We start from the raw sequence: 13,424 nt of genomic DNA on the forward strand, positions 1-13,424 counted from the left end.
ACATACATGGCAATGTAGATCAAAAGGGTCCAAGCGTGGTTGAACTTAAATTCTCCTGCTGAACTTATCCTCTCAATGAAGGCAACTTAGCAAACGGTTTTCTTGGAAATTATTTAAGAAGTGTAAAAATGACAGATACGACCTCTGAGTTGCATGAGATCGATGATAATACTAATACAGGCCTGTCAATGCTCTTATTAGTCAGTTTAGCTGAATTTTCTGTTGTATCATCACAATAATCTGACACGATTGCCTCAATTGAATAAATTGGAAGATTTATCAATGTTTCACCTTCAGAAAACACAGTGGTCTTTTGATTAGTCAGTCTATAGAAGAAAATATTGACTTTGTTTTTACATTTTCTTATTTATGACTTAAAATACAGATGAATTGCCCTTAGTCTTTAAAATATTACCATCTTCATAGGTATTTCCTGCGAGCCCTGACTCTTACATCTTTGGATGGCATTTGGAAAATTTACGTTTTTCATAATGGTTAGTCCCCACGGAATATGGATACCGTTAGGTTCCTGCTTTGCAAGGCCAACAAAGTAAAGCAAGATATGGTATCCAGTTAAGTTGTGGCCTGAAAAATCATGGGGCCTCTAAATTTTTTTGTTTGTAATGGCTTCTATTGACTGCCTATAAAGCCTTGCCCACTTAAATATTTAATATAGTTTAACCTGACCATAATTAAATAATAAAACATAATTACACATAATAAACATAATTAAATAATTAACATAATTTAACCTGACCTGAGCGCTTGATCAATGGTCGAAGCGTCCCCTGAGCAAACATTATTTCATTTTGTCTATCCTTGCTTGTTTGCTCTTTAACTTTTCAGTGTTAATTTTTTCTGGTATGCTGTAAAGACTGTTTTATAATCATTATACATAATAATCGTCTCACAGAGTATTTAAAGCTTACAGTGAAGCTTCCGGAAGCATTGCTGCTACTTAAGCTAAGCGCTAACAGCAGATAAATTTTAGCCTAACCTTTTTTTTCTCTCTTAAAATTTAATATAATAAACGACCTAACAAGCAATGTTTCTCAACCGATGGCAACGGAAACAGTGACGTTTTAGAAAACCGGATGTCTATTTTGCACTCAGTCTTATTATTGCAATAAATATTTTGTGGTAGGATACCTCGTGAGGTAAGGGCAGGAAATGGTGGGTGAAGGTCAACATGGGATGAGGCGGGCTTTTTTTGGAGGGGGTGGTAATTGGTGTCAGAGTGAAGTGATTAAACCCTGCGAAATTAAAGACAATCATGGTGCCAAAGCTATTCAAGAAAATATTATAAGGAGTCCCATGCAAAGCCGGGTCAATTCAGCCTCTTTATAAAATCATTAATTATGCTGTTGGATTTAATTCCTAAACTGGGGATAATTTTTTTTTCTTCTCATACAGCACAGGTTTTTGAGTCTTCTATGGGACGTTTGTTTTAATTAATTGTGTTAATAACGTAAGGTAATAACTTGTCTGCAAGGAATTCCGCCAAAATCAATTGCAAATTTCCTATTCTTTTCATGTTTCGTACTTCTTTCTCTCTTTAGTTGTATTGTTTGTTTTTATTGTGTTTCATTTTATTTATTTAAAAAAAAAACATGAGTTCTTTAAGTTAAGTGAACAGGGTCAAAATGTAGAACCTTAAAAACGGAAGCGAAACAGCAAAAACAAAGACCTGAAGTTTATTAAAAAGTAAACAATAATAAAAATAATAGCTCTATAGGTACTCCCAAAGAGGAGTCAGTTTTTTTTTTTTTTTTTTTTTTTTTTTTTATAAAATAAGGTGACTTCTTGTAAGTAAATAAACTTTTTTTTTTTTTTTTTTTTTTTTTTTTTTTTTTTTTTTTTATAAGCCTATAGCGCTAAATTCAAATTTTAAAACTTCTGTGCTTTTCAATGGCTCAATTATGGATTTCAGCACAGATGCCGTATCCCTACAACGTAATAATTTACGATAAAAATGAAGGAATGTTAATTTTTAGGTGTAAACGCATCTGAGTGAACCCAAGGTAATACATCTCTACTTTTTAGGATGAGACAGATGGATCTGAAGTTGCTGCCGCGGAGGTGAGAAGCACAGCAAGTGAACTGTCTATTGATGTCAGAAGTACAAGTAGTGTTTCAGGTTTTGCGACACCTAGCAGTAGCAGTGTTTTTTCACAAGAATACTTAATGGAAGATGCTAGCTCTGTCGGGGACTCGCTGGCTACTGAAGATCTCACTAGTGCGGAACAAATTGAAGATACGTATATCCTCAGTATGAGTAGGTTAGTACATGCATTTCTTACTCATTGGTACATGGAAAATTGGAAATAAATATGGGAATATGAAATAGGTATATAGAAAACTTCTTATAAATATTATGACAAAAAAGTGATTTTCCTCTATGTTCAAGGCGAGGGAGGGGTGGCTGTAACTCCTGTAGGGGGTTTCTGACAACAGTAATTTTAATTATTTCTTTTTTGATCGATTTTTCAGTCGATTTCAATTGTGCAGTTTTCATTTCGATCTGACAACATTTTCGAGGGTTTTTAGGCCGTCATTCGAAATTCCGGTAAATTTGATTTTACAATAAACTTTTACCATTAAGATTAATTAAAATCATATTTACCATTCCTAAATCTGCTTTAAATGGCAATTCTTTCTCACTTGACAGTTTTTTTTTCAAAAAGTGTTCAAACTTTTGGTTACTGTGGGCCGTGGTTTTTTCTTTACTAGATTGTAGCTGTAGCGAAGAATATATATATATATCCTCAGTTAAGACGAATATATACTCAGTATCTATAGGATGTTGCAGTGACTTCTTTACTCATAGAAATAATGGGAAACAGGAAACACGGGAGAGGAAATTGGAAATAAATTGGGATATAGAAAATAAAAATGGCGATAGGAACTAGGTATAGAGGAATTTTCTTATAGATACATATATCTCAGCTAAGATACGTGCATATTCAATATAAGTTGGTTAGTATGTTGTCTTCTTTATTTACAAACATATGCAAATTAAGTAATTTTTCAGAAAATTTTTTCAGTAGCTTCTGATTTGGGCTTTTTTCAGAAAATGACGTATAGATCCAAATTAACTTTGACCTTAAACTGAAATCTTAAGTACCAATACCATAAAGCTCGTTTTTATTATATTTTTGTGAAATACGCCTTTCCTATTCAGAAATAAGGTTGAATAGTTCATTGACTGTTTTTTTAAGCTGGATAAAGCCATTTCAGGAAACCCTAGCTTTTGATAATGAACTCGTGGTACACCCTCTTTCCTTTTTTAGTTAGTAATTTTGGATCATTTTTAGCTAATCTATCAATTTTCCACTCAGAAATAATGACAATTGATAGATGCGTAGAAAATAGGAAACTGAGTAGAAAGGAGTGTAAACAGTAACTAAAATCCAATGGTAAAAGAAAAATTGGAGGCTATATTTACGTGAATATAAATATATAGATATCTATTTTAAATTTAGGTTTCGTAACAAAGCTTTTGAACGAGAAGGTGATACCCTCACAAATCCAATGCCTGCATTACAATGGGCAGACTCGGCAGAGGTGTGGGCACTTCTTCGAGAGAAAGAAACTTTTTATACTCGTGACCCAGAAATGATGAATAGGCATACAGCATTACAACCCAGAATGAGAACTATTCTTCTTGATTGGCTTATTGAGGTATGGATTTGTTGTTAAAATTGTCAGTGCTGTCATTATTAAACTAGAAAGTAAATGTCGCATTTCGACATATAAAAGGCACGTGTTGTTTGAACATTGTATTTGAGAAAATAAAAATAATTATTATCGTGAAGTGCTTCCTTTCTAAACATTGCAACAAAAATATCTTGTTTGAGAGCATACCATAAGATGATCGCGTGTTATCAAGAAGAAATTAACTATCATCCTGAGAACAACCAAGGGTTGGCCAGATCATAATCATCTACTGCAAATACCAAACAAGTCTTAAATTTGATAATATACACCTCATATACGAGTTTATTCTCGTTCTGAAAAAAAAAATGAAATAATTAAAAGCAGAGTAAAAGATGGCCAAATGACTTCTTGTGTGATGGCCAAATGAATCTTGGGTGTTTGGGTGGGCAAATGACTTCTTAAAAGATGGCCAAATGAATCTTGGGTGTTTGGCTGGCCAAATGACTTCTTAAAAGATGGCCAAATGAATCTTGGGTGTTGCGTACACAACTTGTATAGTTCCGTGCCGAAAATGAATTTGATAATACATCCGATGAAGTTTTTCATTCTCGTCTTCTAGTTGCAACAAAAAAAAGAATCTCGTTGAAACTATTTTGGGCATAATGCCGGCAGGATTTCACGTCGCCAGGGATAAAATGTTTTCACATAGACGAAAATTCGGTTCGCATCTGATTTAGATCGAAGTCGAACAAATCGTTTCCAAATCTGGAAAAACGTTATTTAAAGTAAATAAAAGTTTCATGTGTATTCAGGAGGTAAAAATAGACTATTGTATTTTTTTCTAGATAGGCATTCAAGAGTCTCTTTTGTTCGAGAAATTCGCTCTCAATCCGACATGCCAACCGAAATTCGCATTGCAACAACGTTTGGTCATTCCAGTTTGACAAATTTTACCGTCTTCTGTTAGAATTGTGTTAACACTTCTATGTCTAATTGAAGAAAAAAAATTGTCGTTTTTAAACTGAAGTTAGTCCAAACAAAGTTTTGTGTTGCCTCATAGGCAGTTGCGGCTTCCTGTTACACAGAGTGGTCCTATAGCTCTCATAGTAGATTTTAAGAGAGGGCTAAATAGGGGATACGACTAAACCATATGAAATACGGACGCACTGAGTGCTAATTCGTGTAGCCATAACAGTTGTTGTCATTATTTAGGTCTAATTTTCAGCTTACTAAACCTGCTAGTAAACATATTCCATGGATACTGCACTAGCTAGAAGAAACTAAAAAAAGAGATAACATACTATCTTTATTTTTATTCTAAAACATGATTGCTTGTATAAATAAAACTATTCTATTTAATATAGCTCCTTTTTTCGGTTTTCTTGGGGAAATATTTTATTTTGAAATTTCTGGATTCCTTGAACTTTAAAAGGTCCTTGAGCCATATTGAGGCTGTCTAATGAAGGGGGGCTAAAAGCCTCTTCCTATTATATTTTATGGTAAAAATCTTCTATTAGGAAAAGGAGATTGCTAGTATTACAACCCGGATTCTAGAGACAAAATAGTTGTAGTTGTGGGTTGGTAATTAGGATCCATGATCTTCGACACCAATGCTTAGTTGTTTTTAACTGAGTAAATGTAACCATTGCGTGTGTCACCTTAGACTAATCTTCCTGAAGCCATTGATAGTTTCCAAGTCTGACGGCCAGGTTTTGCCAGTGTCTTTTCAGTCCTCTTTGGCATTACTTCCATGAGCTAAAACTAAAAAAAATTTGCAAGGCATTTAGAAAAAACTTATACTTATATATACTTATACTTATATAATACTTATATATAAAACTTATATGAGTCGAAACTTGTGCTTGTGTGTGAAAAACATCACCAGCACCATATTACGTTTGGCGTTCTTGGCATCTTTTAGTGTAATAATAAGGCACAATTAGTGTAGTATAAGGATTTTGATCTCAGTTTCTAAAAAGAGAAAGAAATTACAAAAGTAAAGAAAAAAAAAGAAACGCCAAACGCTAGATGGCCTTGGTGACTTTTTTCGACACTGGTACCAGTTTCCACTGTTATAGCTTACATATTCTCATTGGTACATACCAAAGTCTGGTAGTTTTCTTAGGCGAAGACCTTGTCCTTTTAAACGCTTTTCTTTTGTATTGGGCATAACGAACCATGTAATTGAATATCTTTAGGTTTCAGCACTTCATACATAATTCTAAGCAATAGCTTCTGATTTTTTAGAAAAACTTGGACGTATTCTTCTAATAACCTTCAACACTGCTAATGGACATAGTAGATATATTTTTTAATAACTTGTCAATCTTAGGCTGTAAATAGTGTATGAAAATGATAATTTTATATTTCTATTCTACATATACTCGTATATTCAGATTCTTCATATGCATATATCATGATCGGTTGTCAGGATGAAAAGTTAGCTAGAGTTTTGTGCTTACTACTTACCAATCAATAGAATGAAAAAAGGAATTGGGAAAAAAGACATGCCCACAGAGATATATACTTGTCTGGTGTGTTGTGATAGTAGTGTTGGTCTCTACCGTTTCTAAGCACATCGGAGTGTACTTCAAGGGAAAATTTTAGAGAATGTAAATGAGCTATATCTGAATATTTTGAATTTTACAAAACCCTGTACAAACAAATAGAAAATGTTTTCAGTAAAGCCAGGGAAAATGATATGTCTGGTGATTTTATACTTAAATCTCGAGTAAACTTTATTTATTTTCAGATTTTTAATTTGACCCTCTGGCTTTAAATTCACTTCTTAATCAATTTATGTTTTTATTGCATACACATTAGGAAACAGAATTTTCAATATCAGCTAATAATGTTTTCAGTGAAAGAGGGATTGATACAATGGTATTATTACATAAAGAAACAAGAAGTTTCTTTTATTTCTATAATGATTAGGCATAGATTTATGTGTTTGCAGTACTATAACTTCTTTGTCACTTTTATAAGTATTAATATTACGTAGTACCTTTTTCTGGAAAGATCAAAATAAAAACATTTTTCGAAAAAGATTGAAAAAATGACTAAAAAATACCGTTATTTATCAAATGTTGTTATCTGAGTTATACGCATTTCCTTAAATTGGTAATTAAATTAGTTTTTGGAATGTTGGTTGAATAAATCGTAAAATTATAGTTGTGGAATTCCTGAATTGATTTTCAGAACCCCGACCATCCCCCCCCCCAAGATAATTTGAATAAGGAAGACCTAACAACGGTTGTTTTGTGCCTTTGCCCCTTTTCATCTCCATGGTTCAGTCCTGTGCACCTATGCAATTTGAAAGCAGTAGAAGAACACATACTAACTGGAAAATGTGTGCTTACCTCTCCGCATATAGTTCAGAAATGACATCGTTTTTCTGCAAAAAGAATAATTGTCTTCAATAAAAGAAATTTGATTTTAAATGTCACTCAAGTTTAACATGATTGCTCCCTCCTCTAAAAACTTGGTGCTCAATTAGTTTTACTAATTATTTGAATATGCTAATATTCAGTATGTTCAAACATTTTTATGCTACTATATACGACATTGAAATTTCATGGAACGATCTATTATGCTAAATTAAACGGGAACTTTATACCCAAACTGAGATGAAAAAACGAGAAAGCCTTCAAATTTACAGTGACGGATTCAGGAGGAGGGAGGGGGGGGCTAAAGAGAGCTTTGAAGACTTTGTCCTTGACCGATTGGTATGCCGAAATTTGACTACTTTATTTATGATTTTCTATTGCAAATGGAAACTGCAGTAGAGTAAACAGAAATCATACCAGGGAGACCGCCCCCAAACTATCTGGCATTGAACGTGTGTATGACAAACTTTTTTTGGGGCATACGTAATTGTTTTAAAAAATTATCTACTAGGTCTTCCGTCACCGTGTGATATATTTTTAGTGATATATTTAATTAACTTTAACAAAAAGCTTAAATACAAAAATCAATATGATTCACCCAAAACCAAACGGTTGACGTGGGGTGAAACAGGTAAAAAAAAATACATACATATAACGTCATTTAAATTCACTATAATAAGAAAGAAAGAAAAAAAAGAGAGAAAAGAAAAGAAAAAAAATATAAAGAATAATAATACTACAGGGGCAGCAACTACATACCATATCCATGCTGTGGGGTCGGACTCACAAACCAACAAACAATTATAATTTAATTCAAATTAAATCAAATATCCTTCAAAACCAACAAAAATAGAATTCATACTTACTTAGTAACTTTTCTTTCAATTTTCCTTTAAAATCACTAAAATTTTCAGTCTTCTTCATATCACCATCCAAATTATTCCATAAATTTATACCCTTTATAACAAAAGAAAACGTGGACCTGACAGACACTATAGGTGGAGTATAATCATCATTTTTACCCCTAGTATTTTGGTTATGTGTGTTCCATCGGCTGTAAAACCAACCGTTAAAACACTCCGGCAGCTGCTTCATATTGTATCTATACATTAACATTAATATATAAAAATGATGAAGACCCGCCGCTGGCAATATCCTAAAATCCCTATAGACTTCTCGAACTGATTCTCTCTGATTTTCCTGATAAGACTCTAATAGACTTGTGTGCCGTCGAAAAGGACAGTGTGAATTATAGACACTGGGCCATCTGGATTCGACACCGTTTGAATCATTGACGGCGTAAAATGATTCTAAGAAAACCTGAATATATCATTTCAGCTTATTTTGTATTAGGTTCTTAGAACCTTTTATAGGTCCTAGACCTAGAAAACTATAATATAATATTATACTGGTACCTTTATCAAAAAGAGCCAATTGTGGTGCCATACGGCACTTTACGACGGTGTTATAAAGACAAATTTGTAAAAAAGCGTTGACGAAGAACTTTTTATCTTATAAGGTTAAAACTTATAATAGTTGGATATTCGGTGATTTTACATTGGAAGAAATAATAACGATTGGACATTTGATAATAAGCAAGAGGGGACTGAGAATTGAGAAAGATTGAAAGAGATTTTATATCTTGTAGAGATTTAATCTTACAAGATTAAATTTGTAAAAATGCGTTGACGAAGAAGAACTAGGTTTTCCGTCACCGTGTGCCGTCGAAAAGGAGTTTACTACCGTAGGTTTCGCCTTAGGATCTAATATTAATCTAATTCTGGTAATTTATTGTTTATAGGTGTGCGAAGTTTATCGGCTTCACAGAGAAACTTTTTATTTAGCCGTGGATTTTATTGACAGGTACCTGAGTAATACATCAGATGTTCCAAAACAGCAATTACAATTAATTGGTAATCATCTCTTTTATTATCTACCTTTTTATTATTCTCTCTTTCTATTTATTTAAAATTGACTTACTTTAAAATTGTTCCTTACTCTAATTGATTGGAATATAAAGATATGTAATAACCAATCACTTGACATCAACAGTTTTGTGGGTAGTCAGAATTTTCGATGGCTATCTTACTAGCATAAAGTTGACACAGTATGAGAAATTCATTATTGCCCTCCACATTTCAACTACACAAGAAGACAATATTCTTCAATGATGCTTAAAAATGAATAGCCTTAACATGGAGAATATATGCCAGTAACAATGATCGGCCCACCCTGAAAGCTAATTGTGTTTTCCTTACTGAAACTGAAAATTTTCAGAGTAGCTGATTTTCAGGCTACTGAAAATTCTACTTGCAATGGCAAATAAGTATTTTTTAATTACACGAGATAATTTTAGTCAAAAAATGCGTATAGTACTCTGTTCCGTTCAAACTGATTAGCTTAATGAAACCCCTAGTTCCGGTTAAGATACCCACCTCCCCCTCCACACATGCGTTCAAGGGTCTTCTGATGGTCAATATGAATTATAACTCCACATCTTATTATTCATCCTTTTTCTCACCATCATCGCCAGCCACAGTATCATCATAATTAATTCACGTGACCAAAGAAAAAGTTGAAAATTCTGCGACCAGTCATTCTTTAAAGAAACGATTGTTTTCTTCTCATTAGTTGCCATTAAGTTTAAAATTATAACAAGCATTTGCAATTCCTGATGAGGGTGGTGAAATGGTTTTTTTTTCGTTAGTAGTGGCCGAAGCTACTTCTAATTGGCTTTTAAATTCTAATCGCGTCCTGGTCGTGCCGAAATATTTACAGAAAGTGTCTATATTTAGTTTCTCTCAAGGCCGTATACAGGGGGATTAACTCCCCCCCCCCCCCCGAAGTGTTTGTCCGGTTCTTAAAAACATAACAAAAATGAATATAAACAAATTATTGATTCTTTTTTTAAAGTTTTTCTCCCCCCCCCCCCAAAAAAAAAAAAAACAATATATAGCCCTGGTTTCTCTTCTGGGTTATTTCCGACCATTTTTTTTTTGCTTTAACCTTATTAAATGCTGCCTTTTGGAGATTCTATTTAAACACTCTCAAATGTGGGTATCCTGCTATTTATTGGCTGGAAGATTGTAGAGTTCGTTTGAGAGGCTACTTTATAAGAAACAAAATGTGGTTAAGAACGGGAAATGATCAGTAAATTAATCATCATTTTCTATAATTTTATGATTATCAGTGTAATTAATTAATGAAACAAAAATACAATGTTATTTTTGAATGTTGCAATGTCAAATTATTAATAATTTTGGCAAAATTGTTATTCTAATTATTTATAGATATAAAAAAATTATTATATCTAATGGTTGACATGATTAGATCGAAAATATCAATCATTTGGCACCTTCAAAAACTGTTAGGTTTCACTTTAACTTTTTATCCTTGGGGTACTGTCTCCAGGATAGGTTGGAGCATGTTTAATGATTATTAGGCTGTCTTTATCATGGGTCAGATGACACCCAGGTTTTTTGTCGTTTTCAGTTAGTGATTATTTAATGTTTACCCCTTCTTTTACAGATCATGGACCTTTTGTGTGAACACAAAAGGTCCATGAATTTTTTTTCTCTCTTGCGAATTTTTTTTCTTATATGTTTAAAATTTATCAAGATTTTCGATCCTTTATTCATACTGTAAGCTAATACAACGTATTTATTATTTGTATGTTCAACTTTGTTTAAAGTGTAATCTCCAAACTACTACTACTAACAACTCACCGCAGCACCAAGCCGCCTGAGGCCAACACAGCTACGCACGCTCCTCCTCCACCCCAATCTATTCAAAGCCTCCCCTTTTTACACCCGCCCACGAAGTTCCCATTTCCTTTAAATCTTTCTTTATGACGTCCTCCCAACCCAGACGGGGACGACCTGCTTTTCATTTAGACCTAGATGGTTTGCTGCAAAGAACAATCTTCGACAGTTTGTCATCGTTCTGCTGTAAAGTGTGCCATAGCCATCTCCACCTCTCTGTCGTTGCAGTCCTATAGAGCGGTATTGAACCAATCTTTTTTCACTGTCTACTCTTCGAAATGCAGTAAGTAAATCAGGAACCTACAACAATCCTCATGCACCTTCTCTAGAAAAGATATAGCAAATCTTGATCTGCTTTTCAGAGCGTCAATGCTTCAGAGCCATATTTGACCATTGTCATCACTGTATTATTTGCATGTTCAACTTTGTTTAAAGTATAATCTCCAAATGATCAGTATTTCCCATTTTCTTCTTTCTTTTACCGTTTACCTTTTTCAATTCTTTATTCACACTTCAAGCTAATAAAATGTATTTATTATTTGTATGTTCAACTTTGTCTAAAGTATAACCTCCAAATGATCGGTGTTTCCCATTTTCCTCTCTTTTTTACCGTTTACCTTTTTTCAATCCTTTATTCACACTTTAAGCTAATGCAACGTATTTATTATTTGCATGTTCAACTTTGTTTAAAGTATAATCTCCAAACGATCGGTATTTCCCATTTTCTTCTTTCTTTTACTGTTTACCTTTTTCAATTCTTTATTCACACTTCAAGCTAATAAAATGTATTTATTATTTGTATGTTCAACTTTGTCTAAAGTATAACCTCCAAATGATCGGTGTTTCCCATTTTCCTCTCTTTTTTACCGTTTACCTTTTTTTAATCCTTTATTCAGACTTTAAGCTAATACAGTGTATTTATTTTTTGTATGTTTGACTTTGTTAATAGTATAATCTCCAAATGATCGGCATTTCCCATTTTACTCCTTTTATACTGTCATTCAATACCCTTTTCAATAATTGTCGTCTCCTAGGAAATAAAAACTACGTCAATAAGCCGTTAACTATGAGCAATTCTCATAAGTAGAAAAGTTGTTCTAAGTTAACTCGATCGAGTAACTCAACGTTCCACGTGTTTTTGACTTTTAATTTGATTGATAGTTACTCTGGTTGAAATGGGAGCGCACTGAGAATGCTTATTCCGAATATGGTTTCGACATTGAGGAGCTGCGACTCCAATAAGTTTTGAAAGTACTATAAAACACTCTTTTCTAGTTTTTCTTGCTAAAATTTCTGTATCTTTGGTTTTAGATTCCAAATTGACGAGCTGAATGTACAGTGCATTTAATTTAATTTTCATGTATAACCCTTTGCTGAAAATTCTGTTTTGTTTTTCAATAGTCTCTTTACAGGTGATTTTCTTTAGGGAAATTAATCTCATTCGATGTGAGTTTCTGTTTTAACTTATTTATTTCTCTTTTCAAAGGAGGATTAGAAGTACTTTCGTAAGGCCGGGAGGGGCGTGTGTGTAGTCTTCAGAAACTATCCTTGCGCCCTTGTGCCCCCCCCCAATTGGGTCTTAAATGATAAAATGTTATGATAGCCTCACGGGTTTGAAATAACCGGTGGCTTTACAAATTGATTATTGTTATTTAGAGCAAGATTTAAACTATAGCTTTATCCTGAGTTCTTTTATTTCTCCATATTAGCATATCCTTTCTTCCTAGTTTGAGATGTATGTAGTGGCTTTTTCTATCTTGCATTTTCCTTAAGTGTTATATTCTATTAAACTGATTATTTTATGGCGGTTTTTTTCTTACTAGCATAATATTTAGCTAGCTGAGGACTATATTAGTAATTTAGTTGATCAGGGGTAGTGCAATATAGAGTATTTAGAAAAACTGTTTCAAGTACTTATACTTTTTGTAATTTTGAAACTAATTGTTTTGTTGGCAGTTGTTGGTAAAAAGAAGTTTTTCGTTTTTTTTCATCTATTAGTGGAATCATTAGGCCTACACGAGTTTCAATCTTGTGAATTTTCACTGATTAAAGTTTAACCATTTTCGACATTTCCCTAAATAATCACTGCAGAATCGTGAGTCCAAACAGGTGCAAAATACCTGTCTTTGCGAGGACTGGGGGAAGGGGAAAGCGTCGAAGAGGCACGGGGCCTAAGGACTTTAATAAGAGCGCTTAAATCCTAAAGGTTGAAAATCCTTGCTTGAAACAGAAGAATTTTTTTTTTATTAAGAGTAAATGTTAAATAAAGTTTATTTGTTACAGGATTTTATATTTTTATTGGGTATTTTTTAGTTAGCGTTGGATCCTCGATGACGTAGACAAAATTTTACTTTGATATTTCGCTCTATGGTTCTTCGATATTCGCTATATGGTTCTTCGATATTTCGCTCGCGATATTTCACGACTATGGTGCGAAGCCGGAAGGGTATGGGTGCAGACTTTACGTAAGGGGATGACTCCCAAGTTATATTTAGTCAAAACTGATCAGCACCGCAGCTCATTTGTCATGTAAATAAAACATGCGATTATGCTAAATTCTGATTTTGTCTGTTTGCACTGTTGATGTACTTCAGTTTATTATTTTTCATTTATTTGCCTC

General features: G+C 33.4%; 1 protein-coding gene across 1 annotated transcript in view; it reads left to right on the forward strand.

Annotated features, from left to right (window-relative positions):
- The window catches only part of CycE (cyclin E), a 48,367-nt gene that overhangs the window by 18,821 nt on the left and 16,122 nt on the right, over positions 1-13,424 (forward strand). The window contains exons 5-7 of the mRNA XM_089098524.1: positions 2,044-2,279; positions 3,483-3,681; positions 8,845-8,956. Of these exons, the coding sequence (XP_088954650.1) occupies positions 2,044-2,279; positions 3,483-3,681; positions 8,845-8,956 (547 nt within the window). The remainder of the gene's footprint in view (positions 1-2,043; positions 2,280-3,482; positions 3,682-8,844; positions 8,957-13,424) is intronic.

The sequence above is a fragment of the Artemia sp. Qi Xiang Cuo genome, chromosome 12, assembly GCF_049724085.1.
Source record: "Artemia sp. Qi Xiang Cuo chromosome 12, ASM4972408v1, whole genome shotgun sequence".
Taxonomy (NCBI): Eukaryota; Metazoa; Arthropoda; class Branchiopoda; order Anostraca; family Artemiidae; genus Artemia; species Artemia sp. Qi Xiang Cuo.